Genomic DNA, 18,280 nt, shown 5'->3' on the forward strand with positions numbered 1-18,280 from the left:
AAATTAATTATACAATTCACTATTCAATTCCTAAATACAAACCAATGAAAAAATAATTCTAATTCAAAGTAACCACCATCATACAAATCTAACTACCAGAAATAAGCCATGATTCAAAAGCAAGACCCTGAAATATACTCCTGCAAAGAGCAATAAAAATGACATTGAACTAAATACAAATTAAATTACACACACAACAATGTAGAAATAAAGCAGCGAAATACATTTGAAATACATGAAAAAAACATCAACATTAGCAAATCAATAATGTATTATCCCTGTATGTCTATCCATATATATAAACATAACATACAGGGGCAATACAAGAGCATACAAAACAATGCATTTCCATCAAAAAAATCACATAGAATACACCCATTCAGTGCCCCTGAATGTATGTATATCCATAGGGACATAGATCAATTCAGGGGCATTAAATGGAGAAAAAAAAAACATGCATAAAAAATCTAAAAAAAACTGTAAAAGTTAAAATAATAAACTTTTCTTTTGTTTACTTACCATTAGATGCCCACTCACCGAAATCCAGGGGAACCGTAAGCTCTCGAACCAATCCAAAGGTAACCATAAAATAATAAACCCTTACAATCCACGTGTGTCTTCTGTCTTCTATTTGTAATCCATTTCGTCAGAGGGTGGACGATCCTTATGAAGAGGGTTTGACTGGTCTCTAAAGTGGTCTAGGATAGCATTAAAATCCCCTCCAATTAAAAGGTGACCCTGTCTATATTGTGTAATGGTTAGGAAAATATTATTAAAAAATAGATTCTGGTTGTTATTAGTTGCATAAATACTGTAACGGGTGCTCCCCACAAACTGGACTGAACCGGAGGCAAAGGTGGCGATATAGAAACACCGACCTGGAGCCGCGAAGTCCGTCCGAAAGCAGATTCGTAGTCATGGTTATCCATGTCGGGGTTGGAGAAGTAAGGAACATAGATAGACTCGCCGTGGTCGGAGGTAGGAGAGGGTATGGATCATTGGGGTCACTAGCTGCGGTCGAGGGTTGGAGAGAGTATGGATCGTTGGGGTACCTAGCCGTGGGCAAGGTTTGAAGAGAGACGGTTAGTCATAGACAATATCCAGGATTCAGGTAAGGAACTGCGTACAACGTACAGCAAAGCAAGGCAGAGCAAGGCAAAACAGTGTGCTTGCGAGCAGCACGACATCCCAAGTAAAATACTATTATGCTCAGCAGATTTGCAGAGGCAATCGCTGAGCCTATAAAGGAGGAACAGCCAACAGCTGAACAGCAGAAGCTGATACTACAATCAGAGCCCTGATTCATTTCTGGGTGGGGTCTGCACAGCAGGCACCGATGAGGCACCAGCTGCAGCAAGGTCTGGATCAAACTCAAAGGTGGAGCCTGCACCCAATGCAAATATCACGGGGGCGGAGCCTCCGCCCGATCCTCACAAATACATACAGTACCAGTTACTGGTAGTTCACCAAATTTTTCCACCACTATCAGTAGTCTACCTTCTTTATCAGTTGATATGTAGGTTGTGATGAAACGGGGAGCAGGATGGTTAAAATAAAGGTTAAGCCTGATCCAACTGTACCTTTCATCTGAGTCACTGTCCATTACACAAGGGTTATGTAAGGCTGGACTGGAATTGCCTATGTATGTATTTCCCAAAATTATGTAAAAACATTTTATTATTGTATTTGAAAGTAGTGCTCCCGTGTATCTAGTGCTTTAACACATGTGGGGCTGCAGTACCACCTTGCTGGACATAGAAGGGCCAGGTCAGAGACCACTTTCACCCTGAGAACTATGCCCCCTTTTGGACATCCATTTTGCTAGCCTGGGGAAGGGGGCATTTTCAGGCTGTTTTCAAGGACTTGGGGCGGTCAGGAACAAAGGATACTGTCCAGGGATGGTTGGCTACAAAGGACCGCCACTCAGATTGCACACGGACTGGAAGCCGAGCTGTTTTCGGTACCACCAAATCAGTGCCATCTAAACCGTCCTCGTGGAATTCTGAGTCAGATCTCAGCAATGGTGTTTTAGGCGTACTCCTGATTGGAATATCCTTAACTCACACTTGACCTGCATCACGATCGGCAAACGGCCAGACCTGTTGCTGCGGCCCATTGATTGTGATTGGCCCGTTTGTTCTTCCGGCCAAGCACTGATTGGCCGAGCTCTGTTCTTCCATGCCTTTGAATGGCGAGGGGGGAAACTATAAGTGTTTAGTTGTCGCAGAGTTCCACAGTTGTTCGTGGGTAGTCTCAGTGATCGGAGGCTGTCTGGAAACACGAGCCGTGGTGATATATGGACTTTGTAGCAGAGGAAAAGGCTTGCTTTGTGGGTAAGCTGGCTTATCACGCCCAACACCTAGAGAGATAGGAGACCCGTTACCCACTAAAAGTGCAGAATATAGTTATTAAAAGTGTTTTACATTGCTTATTGTGGGCTTCTAACAGGTGTTTATGCTTGTGATGTTCCCTGTGGGCTTTTATTTAACCCCTTACTCTGCCTTGTGTTGCGATTCCTATGTAAGACGTCTGGTCTCCCGTGACAAAGGTGTTCGAGCAGAAATGGGAGTTTAGAGATTACCAATATAGCTACTCCCCCTATCTTCATCTGTGCTGGCGAGAAGAAAGAGTTGGAGTAATGTCTCTCTGAACCTATGTTGATTCTATCTATTAAGATGTGTCTCTTGGAGCATGATACTGTCCCCCTTATTATACTTAATATCACAAAAAATAAATCTTCATTTGAGAGCGTGATTAGGCTCTTCACATTAAGTGATACAATAAAGCAGGGGTGGCAAACCAACTTTGGCATTTGGAGTGGCCCAACACCGCTCACTGGTGCCGGACGTCGGGCACGCCTGGAAGTAGGTTCCCAACTGCTCTCCGCTGTGGGACCAGAGACTAACCCCAAGGGTAAAATTCTTAGATGGGGGAGAATTGAGTGAGGGGGAGAATTGAGTGAGAGAGGAGGGGGGGGGGGTTGAATGAAAGGATTGAGTGAGAGGAGGGTGTGGTAGCGTGAGAGAGGAGGTGTGAAAGAGAGGAGGAAGGAGAGGAAGGGGAATAGCGAGAGAGGAGGGGGGACAGTGAGAGAGGAGGGGGGAGTGGAGGGGGAATAGTGAGAGGAGGCGGGAGAGGGAGATTGGAGGAGGGTGATTGCGTGAGAGAGGAGGGAAGAGAGAGGAGGGGGAATAGTGAGGAGAGGGAAGAGAGAACATGTGTGAAGTACTTGAGTGATAGCTGCCATCATCAGACAGTCTCAAGTTGAGGGCTTTTTGGTTGTCCTTTTGACTCATTGCTATTCTGTGCCTCTCTTCCTCTGTGAACCTGTGTCTGATAATCCAAATCGTGCTCGTGGGGCTTCAAGGCATAACTGGACCAGGAACTCTGAACCTTCCTCTGGGCCACTAATCTATCATTGTGGGAGGCAGATAAGCAAAATGGAAAGCCCCATCAATATTTCAGTATGTGTTGTCTTAGAAACATGGTGAGATCTTTGAGCTCCCTGCATCGACAAGCGGTGAGGCGGAGATGACATTAACCATTTGCAAGTTTGTACAGTAAGGCCCCGCTTTTCGGCATTTCTCTTATACAGCGGTCCCGAGAAGGGGGCTGCCATGTATGCACATGCGCAGAACGGGGGCTGCTGAGGTCACGCATGAGAAGAACGGGGGCTACTGAGGTAGTGCATGCGCAGAACGGGGGCTGCTGAGGTTGCACATGCGCAGAATGGGGGGATTGCAGACCTGCAGGAGATGCCGAAAATCGCTGGTTCCACTTTCCGGTGATTTTTGCTTTGCAGCGGGGCCATAGAACGGAACCCGCCGTATTAGCGGGGCCGCCTGTATTCTCAAATGTAAGTGTTGGCAGTTTTCAGGTGTCTCTTTACCTGCAAAGAAGGATGTAACAGGGGAGTAATCCCTGTTCAAGTAATGTGCCTTTAATCTAGCAGTGTGGTGGTTAACTGCTGGTAGTCAATTAATAAACACCACCTGCCTGATTTAGATTGCTTACAAAAGCCTGTCTGTTGAGACAGGAAGTGACTCCTTAGCTCACTTGTGAGCTGAACTTTGGAGACAGAGCAGAGGTTCTTGAGTCTCCCAGGAGAGACTGACCAAGAGAACACAGATCTCTGGAGCTGACCTGAGCTCTGCCAGAAGACACAGCATAGCTGATTTCAAGACACAGGGAAAACTTCTTAACTGACACACCCTGAGGGAAGGAGCTGAACCAGGAACTGAGAAGATTTTCCCTCCAAGAAACAGATAAGACTTTCATTCTTAAGAGACTTCATGCTATATGTTTTGGGGCTGCGAGACATGCTTAACTAAAGTGACTTGCATAGAATTTCACTAGAACCACTCCAAAGTGAATAGAAGCTTTGTTTCCCCTTTGTTTGGATGGTTTCCTAATGTAAAGGAAAAGGCACAATAAAGCCTCGTTATAATTTCACCTTATAAAGTCTCCAATTGTGTACCTCTGTGAACGTCCGTCAACAAAGGACAACCGTACAATAATATCTCTGGGATTGCCACCACCAGTCCGAGGAAGCCAGTGATCGGCTTACGGAGCACACGTCCGCTGCGTGTATGGGCCCCTCTATGGCTTTTTAATGATGCACTTCACCTGTCTTCTCCACTCCATGCAGTGGTGGATTTACAATTACACTTTGTGCCACCTGGGCCTCCTCTTCCTGTTGCAGTGCCGCGACATCACGTGGCGACACATTTCCATGACAACGCGACACCATGTGCCGTTATGACATCATTTGAAGTCGCGGCGCTGCAGACGTTGGAGGGCGACGCTGCAGAAGTTTGCAGACATTTACAGAGGCCTCATGCTCTCCCGGGGTAATCAGTTTGCTGCTATAGGCCTGGGACATAGTGCCCAAAACAGTGCGGAGGCGCGCTGAGACTCAGGGAAAGCGGTGCTTTCCCTGGCCTTACACAGCGCGCCGTTCGTGGGCGGGCCAGTGACGTCACGGAGTTGGTTCTCATTGGGCGAACTGCTCACGTGACCGGCCCTGCGCTCCGGCGAGCGCCAAATTTGAAAACTGTGTGAGACACACGCTTCCTCAAGCGTGCGAACGCTTGCGCGAGCACCTGCTAAAGCCGCTCTCATTGCGGCTGCAGGGACTCAGTGCCGAGCAGCAGCACGGGTCAGCGCATAAGCGCTGACCATGTCTGGGCCTTAGGCTGGGGCCATAGAGGGGGTAGCAGGGCTGAGGCGCACTGACGCTGAGGCTCGCCTGCTGAAATCTGCGCGATTTCATGCCCATGCAGGCGAGCCAGCGGGCGCGATCGGGAGGCGGGGGGAGACTGAGGGAGGCGGGGAAGTGACGTCGCTGGGCCAATCGCCCGCGACGCACCGACGTCAACGTCACGGCGCAGACGTCACGGCGCCGTGACGTTTACGCTGCTCTGCGCTGATTGGATGTTTTCAGCCGACAGCGCTCTGAAAAACAGTTTGGCTGTCGGCTGAAAAATCCAGCGCCTCAGCACGCCTGTGGACGCTCGCGTGAGCCCCCTCTAAAGACATCCTCATGGAGGATGCAGGGGCTCAGCGCGGAGCGTCAGCACGGCTCAGCACGGACGTGCCTTCTATGGACTCGGCCTAAGGCTGTAGTTCCCAGTGGGAGTCGCCAAGCAAAGTTTTGCAGCCCCTGTCGGTCTTTGCTGTTACGTCTTTCCCTGTTTGGATTCCTTTGTTGCTAACCACGGACCGTGACCCCGACCTAGTTGCTTTCTGCCCTTTTGCCTGTCGCCTGGATTCTGCACCACTGCCATCAGCCCTGATCTCCTGCCTGCTTCCTGATTGGAGACGGGCGCTGTCACACATTTGTAAATGTTTATCTGCACATTTGTGCAGAAAAGTAATGCTAAAATATAGCTTTCTGTGACGAAGATGAACCTTAATGTTTTCCACAGTAGATCCAACTACACCAGTTAAGACAAGAATTTCGTAATTTGTTTGGAAATGTTTTTTTTTTTTGGCATGAGTAAAACGGTATTTACATTCAGAATCACAGGACTACATAGCAAATATTCACCACCTTTCCCCTTTAATCCCTTAGAATTTGTTTAGTTTTTTTTGTGGATCAGTAGCTTTACCAATAATGTCACAATTAATATTGGCTCAATTTAAAGCTACACAATGTGATAAGTCTATAATTGTGAATTACAAGTACTGATTTCACTAACAAACGTGTGATGTTTATAGTGAGAACAAATGCTGTGTACTCACAGACAGCAAATAGCACTTACAACTTTATAATCACAAAAATGCAGTTCGAAAAAGGTTGCTGTATTGCATCAAGATGTGACCCTTCCAAACTGAGTACAAGCCCAGTCAAATCTTTTATAAATTCTGTATGTAATTATATTCATGTAACTCTAGCAAGGTTGCTATATTCACAATAAAAATATTGGATGCAGTGGCACAGAGACCAATCCTAGAATAATTACAAAACTGCTGCATTATCCTCAGATATTTTTGTTCCTCCAAAAGTTACAAGCTGCTGAGTACTGGAGGCTCCAGTGAGTTTATCATAGTACTGCAAGAACCTATGTGTCTCACTGTATTATAAACTCAGTATGGACATAGAAGTGCACATTTATTTCAAAATAAAACCCCTTGTCCTGCAGATCACAATCCTACATCCAGCCCTTACAAAGCATAGAACTGGATCCTGTAGGTAACATTAAACATCCGACCACAACACCAGGATCTTCCTAGATTATTATTTTTTCTTGCGAATCCCAACCTCAAAGTGTCTCCCTCTTCTCCCAGTCACAATTCCCGCTCCCATTGTTTACACAACACAAGCACGCAGCGTTACAGGCAGAGCTTGCTGGACAGCTCACACCGCATTCACATGTCTCCTCCACACTGCACAAGGACGTGGGGATCACGTGAAGAGCAGCAGGGCGGGGACTGCTTCAGCCAATGAGCCGGCGGCGTGCGCCTGCTGTGTGCATAGCGCAGGGACGTCCCGGGGAACGTTCTGATGGGAAGTGTGTGATCTCTGCAAAGCATGGCTGCCAAGGTAGGTATGCACTGTGGGGCACAGGCATGAAATAGTCCTCAAGCAGGACTGGGACACCACAACCACCGCAGCAGCAGCTCTTGTAGCGGGAGGACAGTCATGTGTTTATCGTTCTTAATTCACTTCCTCTACATTTCTGTTATTCTTGCTGAAGCTACAGCGGTTTGTAATGAAATGGCATCTCTGACCTAGGGCCTGCCCTTGTGAATGGGGTCACCTCATTTATTAGGGCGTTTCAGCTACTGCTGTAAAGTTGCTGGATGAGTAGCATGACTCTAGTCTGTGGATTGCCTAGCTACATAGCTGTGATCCTGTATATCCCATCAGATATAGCCTGGTGCTCACAGAGCAGATCCACCTAAGATTATTGCTCTCTAGAGATAGGACGGTGTTTGCCTGTGTGCAGTAATTAAATCAGAAGTATTTTGTCCTCTGCTTCAATTTTTCTTATTTTATGGCCTCTGACACTAAGCAGAAAAGCTGCCCCTGCTTTCCTGAGTCTGTCAGGGCAACTGATTTGCATCTGACTAATCAGCTGTCTAAATGACACTGTCATCCTCTCTGATCGTGATCATGTTATATCAGGATAATAAGGAATGGTCTGAAATTATTGCACTGGAACATAGATCCCTGCAGGCTTCTGTTTTGTGTTCAGTGCTTAATTACTGTGAAGGTTAAATGATTGCCATATAATTTAATTTGTCTGTCTGACTTTTGAGCACTACTGGTATCTGTTTCTTCTCTGACCAGTTATCTGATTTTTCTATACTTCATCTTGATTAACTCTGATAGTGTGTTGTAGGATTTTATTGCTGTGCACTCATTTAAAACTTGTAATCATATTATGTCATTGGCTAAGTCCTTGAGAAGGTCACAGTTATTTCATCATAGAAATGGCATTGGGAATCAGTATAAGTACAATTTCCTATTGCCATAAACCACTACATGAGAAAGGGCAAGGGAATATTTAAACATCTAAACTTCAACATGTTTAATTGTCAGACAGAAAAGCGCTAGGAGGTAGTCAGTGCCTGGTCCAATTAATGGATTTGGAGAATAAAAAAATGTTCAGTTTTTAAAGATTGGGTCAATTTCTTTTCTGCAACCAGCAGCTGGGGAATACTATGCCACACAAAATCTCACCGGTAACGCGGCACGTCCACAGTTTTGCAGACAGACCTCAACCAGACAACAGCAAGATATAATTAAATAATTCCATTTATGCTTTACATTGGTGAGTGCTGCATTACTTGCAACCTTATTTAAAAAAATAATATATATAATCAAGTAAATTATCAGTACGATAGACTATTACTCACATCTCCACAAAAGAGAGCAAGTAATAAAGAATATCAGTTTCAATGTGAGAAGTTTTATATACCTGAACCTAATGTAATTTTCCTGTTTTAAGATTTAAATCTGCGTAGGCCTCTTTGTTTTCCACCTGCCCGTTGTGAATAACTTGTACATAACATCTATTGCTTTTCTTTATAAACTTTGTCCAATATGTTTAATAAGCAGAGCATTGTGTTGGCCACTCTGGCAAGCAAGGGGTTAACAAGCTCCTACATTGCATGTCATGGGCAGTGCTGGTTCCTACCGGCCTTTCATAAATCCCTCTCCTGGCTTCCCAGCAAGTTTCTTATCACCTACAAAGTTGTCCTCCTTACCTTCAAGGCTCTCCACTTACCTTCTCCTCCCCACATATCTGCTTTGATCGCTCATTATGCCCCTGCTCATCTCCTGCGTTCTACCCATCGTTGTCTCCTTTCCACCCCTTTTACCTCTACTGCTCTCTCTGACCTTTAACCTTTTCCCCCTCTCTGCCCCTTACCTGTGGAACTCCCTCACACTCTGTTTTACGTCAAGCACCGTCTCTCCCCGCCTTTTAAGACTAACTGTAAAATGCACCTCTTAACTGAAGCATTTCATTAGCCTAGTGACTGTGGGTGAGTGACAGTAGCCATGAGTCTAGGCCCTAGACGCATGGCTACTGTCACTCGCCCACAGTCAGTCCTACCAATCACTGCCATCTACTGCTTTTATTCCCTCACCTGCTGTCTCTGTAAATCTCCCAACATTCCACTTGGATTGTAAACTCTCCAGGGCAGGGATTTCCTTTCCTTTTGTCTGATCTTTTTTGTTGCACTTATGGTACTATACTTCCCTGTACTTTATTGTCTCTTTTATAAAGCGTGAAGTACAGCACTACTGAGGAACTGTTCCGTAGTTCAGGCCCAATTTACTTGGGCTGCCCACACCCCCAAGAGTTCTGTCTCATGTAACATTGTTAAATCGACCAGTAGTTTACTTTTCCTAAGAATACTTAATAGTTACATTGTAGATGAGGTTGAAAAAAGACGTGGGTCCATCAAGTTCAGCCTATGCTAAATTTAGACAACAGATACTTTATCCTATATCTATACTTACTTTTTGATCCAGAGGAAGGCAAACAAAAAACCCCAGTGACATATCATCCAATGATATCTCATAAGGGGAAAAATAAATTCCTTCCTGACTCCAAGAATTGGCAAATGTAAAATTTGGTACTTTTTTGGGACCTTTAAAAAATGGCTATTGTATTGTATGTCTTTATATAGCGCCATTAATGTACATAGCGCTTCACAGTAGTAATACATGTGGTAATCGAATAAATAACAGATAATATAAATAACAGATCATGGGAATAAGTGCTTTAGACATAAACATAACATTAAGGAAGAGGAATCCCTGCCCCGAGGAGCTTACAATCTAATTGGTAGGTAGGGAGAACGTACAGAGACAGTAGGAAGGAGTTCTGGTAAGTGCGTCTGCAGGGGGCCAAGCTTTATGTATCATGTGTTCAGAATATTCACAGTGCTATTCGTATGCTTCTTTAAGCAAGTGTGTCTTAAGGTGGGTTTTAAAGGTGGATAGAGAGGGTGCTAGTCGGGTACTGAGGGGAAGGGCATTCCAACGGTGTGGGGCAGTCAGTGAAAAAGGTTTAAGGCGGGAGAGGGCTTTAGATACAAAGGGGGTAGAAAGAAGACATCCTTGAGCAGAACGCAAGAGTCGGGATGGTGCATAGCGAGAAATTAGGGCTGAGATGTAAGGAGGGGCAGAAGAGTGTAAAGCTTTAAAAGTGAGGAGAAGAATGGAGTGTGATATGCGGGATTTGATTGGAAGCCAGGAGAGGGATTTCAGGAGGGGAGATGCTGAGACAGATCTAGGAAAGAGGAGAGTGATTCTGGCAGCAGCATTTAGGATAGATTGTAGGGGAGACAGGTGAGAGGCAGGAAGGCCGGACAGCAGGAGGTTACAGTAATCAAGACGGGAGAGAATGAGGGCCTGAGTCAGAGTTTTAGCAGTCGAGCAACAGAGGAAAGGGCGTATCTTTGTTATATTGCGGAGGAAAAAGCGACAAGTTTTAGAAATGTTTTGAATGTGAGGGGCGAATGTGAGAGAGGAGTCGAGTGTGACCCCTAGGCAGCGTGCTTGGGCTACTGGGTGAATGATCGTAGTTCCAACAGTAATGTGGAAGGAGGTAGTAGGGCCAGGTTTGGGAGGAAGTATGAGGAGCTCTGTTTTAGCCATGTTGAGTTTAAGGCGACGGAGGGCCATCCAGGATGATATAGCAGAGAGACATTCAGAAACTTTGGTCTGTATAGCAGGTGTAAGGTCGGGTGTTGAAAAGTACATTTGTGTGTCGTCAGCATAGAGGTGATATTTAAACCCAAAAGATGTTATTAGGTCACCTAGAGAGAGTGTGTACAGAGAAAAGAGAAGAGGTCCCAGGACAGAGCCGTGGGGTACCCCCACAGAGAGATCAATAGAGGAGGAGGAGGTGTTAGCAGAAGAGACACTGAAAGTACGATGGGAGAGGTAGGATGAGATCCAGGATAGAGCTTTGTTCCGAATACCTAGAGTATGGAGAATGTGAAGGAGAAGAGGGTGATCCACAGTATCAAATGCTGCAGAGAGGTCAAGTAATATGAGCAGAGTGTAATGACCTCTGTCTTTGGCAGCGTGGAGGTCGTCAGTTATTTTAGCGAGGGCTGTTTCCGTGGAGTGAGCAGTGCGGAAGCCAGATTGTAGAGGGTCTAGGAGAGAATAGGTGTTGAGAAAATGGAGCAAGCGAGAGAATACAAGACGTTAAAGGAGTTTAGAGGCAAAAGGCAGGAGGGAGACAGGTCGATAGTTAGAAAGACAGGTAGGGTCAAGCTTGCTGTTTTTGAGTAATGGTATGACTGTTGCATGCTTGAAGGAGGATGGAAAGGTTCCAGAGCAGAGGGAGGAGTTAAAAATGTGTGTGAGCGTAGGGATTATAGTAGGAGCAAGAGGTTTTAGGAGATGGGAGGGAATGGGGTCAAGAGGGCAAGTGGTAGAGGGGGAAGAGGCGATCAACAGCGACACATCCTCCTCTGAGACAGTGGAAAAAGAGTCAAGGAAGGCAGGAGGAGAGTTAGGAAGAGGTGTAGGATGGGAAGAAGAAACAGAGGGGATGTTCTGCCGTATAGATTCCACCTTTTCCTTAAAATAGTCAGCAAAGTCCTGAGCGGAGATGGAGGAAGGAGAGGCAGCTGAGGGTGGTTTGAGTAGAGTATCAAAGACAGAGAACAGTCAGCATGGGTTAGACTTGTGCATGTTGATTAGTGAAGAAAAGTAGGCTTGTTTAGCTTGCGAGAGGGCAGAGTTGAAACAGGATAGCATAAATTTGTAGTGAAGGAAGTCTGCGAAAGTGTGAGACTTCCTCTAGAGGCGTTCAGAGCAACGAGCGGAGGAACGCAGCAAGCGTGTGTGGAAATTTAGCCAGGGTCTAGGGTTAGAAGGGCGAGTGCGGCAGAGAGAAAGCGGGGCATGTAGATCAAGAGAGGAGGACAAGACAGAGTTGTAGTTCCTGACCAGGTTGTCGGGGTCTGTAGCAGAGCTGAGGGAGGAGCATAAAGTGGACTCAAAGTCAGGTAAGTGAATAGAGCACAGGTTTCTGCAGAACCGGGGTGTAGATGGAGGTGGAGAAGGGGAGAAGCAAGATAGAGAGAATGAGATGAGATGATGGTCAGAGAGAGGAAATGGGGAAATGGGAGAGAGAGAAGTTCTTAGTGAAAACCAGGTCTAAGTAGTGGCCATCCTTGTGGGTGCTGGCTGCCGTCCACTGTTGAAGGCCAAAAGAAGAGGTTAGAGAAAGAAAGCAAGAAGCCCAAGGGAGAGAGGGGTCATCAATTTGGCAATTGAAGTCCCCAAGGAGAAGAACAGGGGAGTCTGAGGAGAGGAAGAAAGAGAGCCAGGATTCCAAGTGAGAGAGAAAGGCAGAAGGGGGATGAGTAGAGGTAGGTGGGCGATAGATGACGGCCACATGGACAGGGAGAGGAGAGAAGATCTGGACAGTGTGAGCCTCAAAGTAGGGAAAAGCAAGAGAGGGAGGAATAGGAAGGGTTCGGTAACGACAGAGAGAGGAGAGCAGGAGCCCCACACCTCCACCCCTGCCATCAGTGCGCGGAGTGTGGGAGAAGGAAAGGCCACCATAGGAGAGGGCAGCTTCCAGAGCAGAGTCAGACTGAGTGAGACAGGTCTCCGTTATATCAAATAGGAGCAGAGAGTTAGAGAGAAAGAAGTCATGCACAGAGAGGCACTTGTTAGAAAGGGAGCGAGCATTCCAAAGAGCACAGGAGAGAGGAGGGAGGGTGGCAGGGGATGGGTATGAGGTTGGAGGGGTTGACACCAGAAGGAGTAGAGGTTGCAATTGGCAGGCGAGGACAAGCGCATGTAGGAATAAGACATGGACCAGGATTGGGAGATTTTCTATGAGCAGCAAAAGCAGAGAGTATTGAATATTCCATGGTGTTTAATGCTGTTGTGCTGTTAGGAGTTATCTTTTTAGAAACATTTCATAAATGCCTTTTACACATACCTTTTTTTTTAAATTATTGAACAAATGTTAAAAATTATAGGGAAACTATTTTGCGTTAATCTGATGTTTCTTTAGTGGACTGTATAAGGCCGCGCTTATATTGCCGGCGACGCGACCGATGACGTCACCCGTCGCCACTAACGAAAGTTATATTTTAGTTTTAAGAGACGTCGCTGGCGACAAGGCCAGTGACGTCACGAAGGGGGTGGGCAGCGCTCTGATTGGTTTAGAGACAGTCACATGTGGCGACTGTCTCTAAAAAAATCAAATAGACCGGCTACCAAATTTTCAGACGCGTTGTCGCGCTTACTATAAGCGCTTGCGACGGAGTCAATGGATTTGTTTTGAAGTGACGTCGCCAAGCACTATAAGCGTCTCGAGGCACTATAAGCGCAGCCTAATGAATACCTAATGAGTTCTGTGTTCAGCTGAAAAGTAAGATTTATTTATTTATAAAATATTTTACCAGGAAGTAATACATTGAGAGTTACCTCTCGTTTTCAAGTATGTCCTGGGCACAGAGTAAAACAAATAGTATTATATATTTGTAATAATAATATTAATAGATTCTATTTGGTTATTTTGTAATTGTACAAAGAGTATTTTCCTCTTCGATAATAGTAACATTTGTTGGTATTAAATAATGGTCTCTTTCCTAGTAGACAATTAGCATGTCTTCATTGTTTTATATGGATGATCATTTTTAGCCTCATTGGTTCTTAAGTGTCAGAACAGAACAGGAGCAAACCATACGTTAAATATATGATATTTTCATGGTGAGACGATGGTGGTCGATTTTGTTTAAAAAAAAAAAACTGGTTGTGATGTTTCAAGCTTTTTAAAAAATATGTTTGACTGTCCATTGTATGATCCAGTCTGAAATAGCATAAATATTACATATAGTAACAAGGCCGCAGTACTCACAATTCCAATGTTGTCCTGCCACGGGTGCCAGCCAGCGTTGTCCAGGTATGAATAAAGAAAAGAAGAGCCAGCACTCGTAGGCATTTTTCTGGAGGTTTATTAGGTGAATTGATGTATTGGTCCTCTACCAGGACCTTTCATAAGACAATGTTTTGTGATAGTAGAGGTCCGAAACGTCGATTCATCCAATATACCTCCTGAAAATCTCCACGTGATTGCTGACTCCTTTTCTTAATTCATAAATATTATATATAAAACATAGGCTTGTCTTACTCACTGCCAAGATGACCATGTTTGTTTTAGGCAGTGTAGAGCAAGATAAAGACTTCAGCTAATTAGCCGAACTGTAGTGTGTGGTTTGGCATGGTTTATCGTGAAATAGCCTTGCTTATGATTTAGATGTGTGTGTGTGTGTGTATATATTTTATTTATTTTTTAATTTTTTCCCCCTCCTATTTTGTTTTTGACAATTTTCAAGGATTGATTGTAGTATAAAATACAGAGTTAAAGGATGGTGTCCTCTGATTTTCTGTGGGGAAATCCGTAGTACTGCTGAAACCTACAAGAAACATGGTGGGTTTGTTTTTGTTTTTTAGCAGTAGAAGCTATGAAGTCCTATGTAAGATGCACACCACATTTTATTTTTCATGTGTTGGTGCTAGTGCCTGCAAATGATCCTGCTTGTGTAAGAATGTTGGATATTTGCCCAGGTTAGAAACAAGACTGAATTTATGCAAAGGGGAAATGAAATAGAGGTCATTCAAGGTGTGAAAAAAGTTTGTTGACTCAGTCTCACACAAAACAAAATGTAAATACTGTTTATTCTATTTGACAAAATATCCTACTTTTGAGTGAGTTGCCAATTGTTTAATTTGTCAATCAATTTGTATTGGACCATTCTGTTCTTGCTTTGGGAAATCTTTATGGCTATTCCTACAAGTGTTCTCTGCAGAGTTTGTTGTTTCCGTTATGCTGTTATCTTCTGTTTTTAAGGTCATTTTTGTTATACCAGCAGAATAGGACATTGATGTCTTGGATTTAGATTTCTACTGAACCTCTATGTTGAAGCAGGACATTGTTGGCAACTTTGTAACTTATGTTTAAATCTTGATCACTTGCCTGGTTGTTAAAATCACCTACAGTTTTCAGTTGTGTTGACCTATTAATGCAGAATAATATTTGCAGATGCTCCTAAATGTATCCATCTTCTAAAAATTGCTTTATAAGTTAGCAGCTCTCGCCACTGCTGCTGAACATAGAGCTATAGTGGGTCCATGCCCGTGACATCACAGGACTTTCTTTGTTTCTGTGCCTGAGGCAGTTGGCAACAGAGCAACGGAGAAGTGGTTGAGTGGTCAAAAAATGGGCAGCCATATTGTAAGATGTTCTATTAATTATTATGTTGTAATTAGGTTTGAATCCGGCGTATAAAAACAAGATGCCACATATATGAAATGATAGTAAATGAAAATAAGATACTATGGTAAATTAATCTTCTCTGTAGATTCATTGTCACATTAGGATAGGGTTAACCGTTATAATGAGATTGCAGCTGTGTTGAGTTGTCTGAGAAAAGGGGACCCTGCGGGTAACATTTTAGTGGCCATCGACAACTGTGGTTAAAGCTGATACAATCATAAGGGAGTATGGCATCATGTTGGATTAACAGGAGCTCTAAGATCTTTCCAGAAGACACTGCCATATTTGGTCACCATATTGGAAGAAGGACTAAGGGATATTCTCTGGATAAATACAGTCATGGCAGATTTAGCTAGTGGGAGAGACAGGATAGCATCAGGAGAGAGGAGGAGCCAAGTTAACACCGGGAGAGATGTACAACCAAGATCAGACAGAGGGTTAACATCAGGAAAATAATTATTATGCAACCATCTTTGAAGCTCTTATAACTTATTTGAGGTCACCATCATTTTTGTACTGTTTCGAAATGCGAGTACAGTACTCCTCTTCAGAATAAACGTTTCCGGGTTGTTTGCTAAAACTGAAATGCTTAGTTTTTTCTTATGCCGCTGTGATAATACAAGAAACATAGGACATTTTGTAAAATGATTGATGTGGAACCCTGACTCCAATATGATGGATTGGAGTGCAAAATATGAGTTAAAGACTTGGATCGCTCACTCGCGTATACGAGTTGCTGACTTTTCTTGAACCCAGGAGGTTAATGGAAATTAGAATAAAATATTGTTTTCACAATTAGAAGAAGCTTCCCCTGCTCATTTTTACTTCCTCAGTACTGTACTTTCACTTTTTTTCTTTAACCTTATTTACTGTATCTCCTTTGCGAGTATCTCCAATGTTCCCCATTTCTCCCATCTCTCCTCCTCTGCATTACGATCGTGCGGTTTGATAAAGAGATCCAATTACAGCTATGGTTGTGAATACGCGGCCATAATGCTGTGCGATGACGAATACACAGCATTACATTTACAGCCATGTCGGTGTCTGATGGCATAGCCGTGGTTTACTGATTACGGTGCACTGTTCTGTTGCAGCTGTCGACCGGGCCCCCCAAAAAACTGTTTTGGTTGGGAATTAGCATAGGTCAATTTCTTAACTGTCCGTGGTAAACAACCACACAACAGTGTGTGTGTATATATATATATGGCACTGTCATCGTCTCTTGTCCAGTGATCGATGAAGGCCCCAATGATCTTCCCGGTACTGCGTTACGAGCCTCTCCATGTTGCTCCAACACATTTTCTGATTTCATCCTGCCCTCTTACTTTTGATCTTTGTCTTGGTCTTTTTAATCTCTCTTGGAATCCAGTTGAGTACCATCATTGTCCAACGATGGTCATTTCTCCTTGCGATCTCTCCGGCCCACTGCCATGTTAATTTATTTACCCTGTGATGATGTCACAGACTTTTGTTTGATTTCGAACACCTTCATTCTTTTTCCTGTCTTTTCGGATAATACCCAACTTCCCCCTCCATACTTCTTTGAATTGTAGGAATTTTGTACAACAAAATCATGGTAAAAAAAAAAACTGTTTTATCTTTAACAAATGATTAAAAACGAATAGAAAAAGCTTTATTCTGTATGCTCCGTTACTGCCAATCTGGCGATTATCGCAAGGAAAGCCCCATTCACTTATTCAGTTTACAGAATTTGAGCCAAAGTTTTAAGTTTTAAGCTATATGTTAGTTTGTGGCATATAAGTGTATAACTCCCAAGCAGTGTTGCACAAGATGTTTTGACTTTTAAGCTTCAGGTTTTTATGGGAGTGAGGCACAGAGAGAACTAGATGTGCTTATAAGTATAGGCATACATACAGTGACACACCTGTCGGTTGTGCATGAAGTTGAACCTTTTCGCCACCCTAATGACGTGCCTGGTATGGCTCGGGCCATGGCTGCACAGAAGCCCTTGTGTTGTACCAGGTACGTCATTGTAAAAATACAAACCAAAAATATGTCTATAGAAATCAGAATACATGAACGGGATAATACCAAATAAAAGTATAATTTAATATATAGCACAAAAAAAAAACAATAACAGAACTGCATACCCTACATCAAATGAGGTGTAAAGGCAATAAACAAAATATAATAGGCAAATAGGAGGGAGGGGGGAGGGTATTGGGATAAATAAACAAAATAAAGTAAAGGGACAAGACAACACACAGGTGGGTACAATAGAGGGGAAGCAGCAGGGGGGCAACGTTTCGGGGAACACCCCTTCATCAGGCCCGTTCCCCCTCGCTCCAATGGAATAGAGGGGTACTTCCCTGTCCCCAAGACCCACAGAAATACCGTCAGGTCCCAAAAAGAGACTGATCAACCCCCAGGGGTTTTTTGGGACCTGACGTTATTTCTGTGGGTCTTGGGGACAGGGAAGTACCCCTCTGTTCCATTGGAGCGAGGGGGAATGGGCCTGATGAAGGGTGTTCCCCGAAACGTTGCCCCCCTGCTGTTTCCCCTCTATTGTACCCACCTGTGTGTTGTCTTGTCCCTTTACTTTATTTTGTTCACTTACCCCAATACCCTCCCCCCTCCCTCACTCCTCCTATTTGCCTATTATATTTTGTTTATTGCTTTTACACCTCATTTGATGTAGGGTATGCGGTTCTGTTATTGTTTTTTTTTTGTGTTATATATTAAATTACACTTTATTTGGTATTATCCCGTTCATATATTCTGATTTCTACAGACAGTGAGTGCTGGACATATTTTTGGTTTGTATGTATTATTGTTAGAGGAATTGGGTCCTCTTTAGTCCCTGGCACCCTGCACTGTTACTGCTTTTTTAGTGAGTGCTGTTTATCATTTTCTTGTCATTGTAAAAATGCTCGGTAACCTTAGTGGTTTATAGTCGCGGCCATGTAATTGCTACAGTAGTGATCACATGGCAGGCCATCCGGGAAGTCTAGTGACGCACAGGTGCTGCTGGACTTTCAGCAGTG

At 44.1% G+C, this 18,280-nt stretch overlaps 1 protein-coding gene across 1 annotated transcript in view; it reads left to right on the forward strand.

Moving 5' to 3' along the window:
• Positions 1–6,898: 6,898 nt before the first annotated feature.
• Positions 6,899–18,280, forward strand: part of SLC25A13 (solute carrier family 25 member 13) — a 142,308-nt gene continuing 130,926 nt past the window's right edge. Inside the window, exon 1 of the mRNA XM_075587293.1 lies at positions 6,899–7,045. Coding sequence (XP_075443408.1) covers positions 7,034–7,045 — 12 coding nt within the window. The 5' untranslated portion in view covers positions 6,899–7,033. The remainder of the gene's footprint in view (positions 7,046–18,280) is intronic.

The sequence above is a fragment of the Ascaphus truei genome, chromosome 2 (genome assembly GCF_040206685.1).
Source record: "Ascaphus truei isolate aAscTru1 chromosome 2, aAscTru1.hap1, whole genome shotgun sequence".
NCBI lineage: Eukaryota > Metazoa > Chordata > Amphibia > Anura > Ascaphidae > Ascaphus > Ascaphus truei.